This window comes from Apteryx rowi, unplaced genomic scaffold (genome assembly GCF_003343035.1).
Source record: "Apteryx rowi isolate R43461 unplaced genomic scaffold, aptRow1 scaffold_1103, whole genome shotgun sequence".
NCBI lineage: Eukaryota > Metazoa > Chordata > Aves > Apterygiformes > Apterygidae > Apteryx > Apteryx rowi.
In genome coordinates this window covers 107,938-110,413 of record NW_020447313.1, presented here as the reverse complement: position 1 = coordinate 110,413, position 2,476 = coordinate 107,938, and the positions used below count along the sequence as shown (strand labels likewise).

At 65.2% G+C, this 2,476-nt stretch overlaps 1 protein-coding gene across 1 annotated transcript in view; it reads left to right on the top strand.

Moving 5' to 3' along the window:
* The window catches only part of CAPG (capping actin protein, gelsolin like), a 3,840-nt gene extending 1,370 nt beyond the window's left edge, over window positions 1-2,470 (top strand). The window contains exons 4-9 of the mRNA XM_026076200.1: window positions 476-643; window positions 723-872; window positions 967-1,059; window positions 1,395-1,527; window positions 1,609-1,697; window positions 1,769-2,470. Of these exons, the coding sequence (XP_025931985.1) occupies window positions 476-643; window positions 723-872; window positions 967-1,059; window positions 1,395-1,527; window positions 1,609-1,697; window positions 1,769-1,834 (699 nt within the window). The 3' untranslated portion in view covers window positions 1,835-2,470. The remainder of the gene's footprint in view (window positions 1-475; window positions 644-722; window positions 873-966; window positions 1,060-1,394; window positions 1,528-1,608; window positions 1,698-1,768) is intronic.
* Window positions 2,471-2,476: the final 6 nt, after the last annotated feature.

Below are 2,476 nucleotides of genomic sequence, written 5' to 3'. Positions count from 1 at the left end.
GGTGCTCAGCATCCTCCTTGGGTGCTGAACATCCCTGGTGGGCACCTATCAGCCCTGCTGGGTGCTCGGCATCCTCCTTGGGTGCTGAACATCCCCGGTGGGCACCTATCAATCAGCCCTGCTGGGTGCTCAGCATCCTCCATGGGTGCTGAACATCCTTGGTGGGTGCTTATCATCCTTGCTGGGTGCTCTTCATGCCCACCAAGGTGCTCAGCATCCCTATTAGTTGCTTGGCATCCTCCATGGGTGCCTACCATCCTTGCTGGGTGCTCAGCATCCACATCAGTTCCTCAGCTTCCCCATCAGGTGCTTGGCATCCTTGATGGGTGCTCAGCATCCCTGCTGGGTGCTCAGCACCCCCATCAAGTGCTGGGCATCATTGATGGGTGCTGGACATCCCTGCTGACTGCTCGGCATCCTCGATGGGTGCTCGGCCTCCCCGGCCAGGCACTCAGCACCCGCCCCGTGTCCCCAGGAGGGYGGCGTGGACTCGGCGTTCAGGAGCGCGCACCCGGCCACCGCCTCGGGCCCCACGCGCCGGCTCTACCAGGTGAAGGGCAGGAAGAACATCCGGGCCAGCGAGCGGGACCTCAACTGGACCAGCTTCAACACGGGCGACTGCTTCATCCTCGACCTGGGCGAGGTGGGTCTGGGGCCACCAGGGTGGTGACACGCCAGGCTGGGCCAGCTCGGTGACTTCGGTCCCTCTCCGTGTCCCCCAGAGCATCTTCGTGTGGTGCGGGGCCAAGTCCAACGTGCTGGAGCGCAACAAGGCGCAGGACCTGGCCGCCGCCATCCGGGAYGGCGAGCGGCGTGGCAAGGCCCGCGTGGAGGTCGTGGCTGACGGCGAGGAGCCCCCCGAGATGCTCCAGGTGCGCTGGGCACAGCAGGGCGGCAGCGGACCCAGGTGTCCCCGCACACTGGCCTCGGTGGCTTTAGGATGTCCCCGTTCTTCTCCCCCTCCAGGTGCTGGGTCCCAAACCCACCTTGCAGGAGGGCAGCCCCGAGGAGGACATCACGGCCGATCAGAGGAATGCGGGGGCGGCTGTCCTCTACAAGGCTAGGAAGTGGTGGCCCTGGGCGGGGACACGGGGCTGGGCATGGCTGGGGGATGTCGTGGTGGCCTTGGGGGGGACATAGGGCTGGGCATGGCTGGGGGACGCTGTGGTGGCCCTGGAGGGGACAAGGGGTTGGGCATGGCTGGGGGATGCCATGGTGGCCCTGGGGAAGACATGAGGTTGGGCATGGCCAGGGGATGCCATGGTGGCCATGAGGGGGGACACGGGGCTGGGCACGGCCATGGGATACTACCGTGATGCCCAGAGGGGCCACCAGACTGGGCCCAGCTGGGGGACATCCTGGTGGCCCCAGGGTGACGCTGCGGCTGTGGGCAGGTGTCGGACGCCACAGGGCGCATGGACCTGACCCAGGTGGCAACCAGCAGCCCCTTCAGCCAGACCCTGCTCTGCACYGACGACTGCTTCGTGCTGGACAACGGCGCCTGTGGCAAGATCTACGTGTGGAAAGGTGCCTGCCAGGAGGGGACAGGGGCCACCCCCAGGTGGCTCATGGGTGCCCCAGGGCCAGCTCTGACGTCTCCATCCACAGGGCGCAAGGCCAACGAGCAGGAGCGCCAGGCGGCCCTCAAGGTGGCCGAGGAGTTCATCGCCCGCATGGGGTACTYGCCCCGGACCCAGGTGGGTGCAGAGCCGGGGTGAAGGTGCCCACGGAGCCTGGCGCGGCGATGTCACCCCTTCCTGTCCTGCAGGTGGAGATCCTGCCCCAGGGCTGCGAGAGCCCCCTCTTCAAGCAGTTCTTCAGCAGCTGGAAATGAGGGACCGGCCACCATGCGGGGCCAGTGCCAGGCCAGGGACGGCGCCAGGATGGTGACGGATCTTCCCCTGCTCCGTGTTGGCATCTTCTGCGTGCCCATGCTGTCTCCATGCCCATGCCATCTCCACACCATCTCCATGCCTGTGCCATCTCCAAGCCCATACCATCTCTAAGCCTATGCCACCTCCATGCCCATACCATGCCCACACTATCTCCATGCCCATGCCATCTCCATGCTCCCACCATCCCCATGCCACCCCCAAGCCCACACCATCTCCATGCCCTGGCCATGCCCATGCTGTCTCCATGCCCATGCCTTTCCCATGCCCATGCTGTGCCCACACCATGTCCATGCCATCCCCATGTCTATACTGTGCCCACACCATGACCACAGCATCCCCATGCCCATGCTTTGCTCATGCCATGCCCATGCCTTCACCATGTCCACGCTGTGCCCCTGCCATGTCTATGCCCATCCCCATGCCGTGCCCATGCCATGTCCATGCCCATCCCCATGCTGTGCCCACATCATGTCCATGCCATCCCCATGCCCATGCTTTGCTCACGCCATCCCCACACCTTCACCATGTCCATGTCCACGCTGTGCCCACGCCATCCCCGTGCCCATGCTTTGCTCACGCCA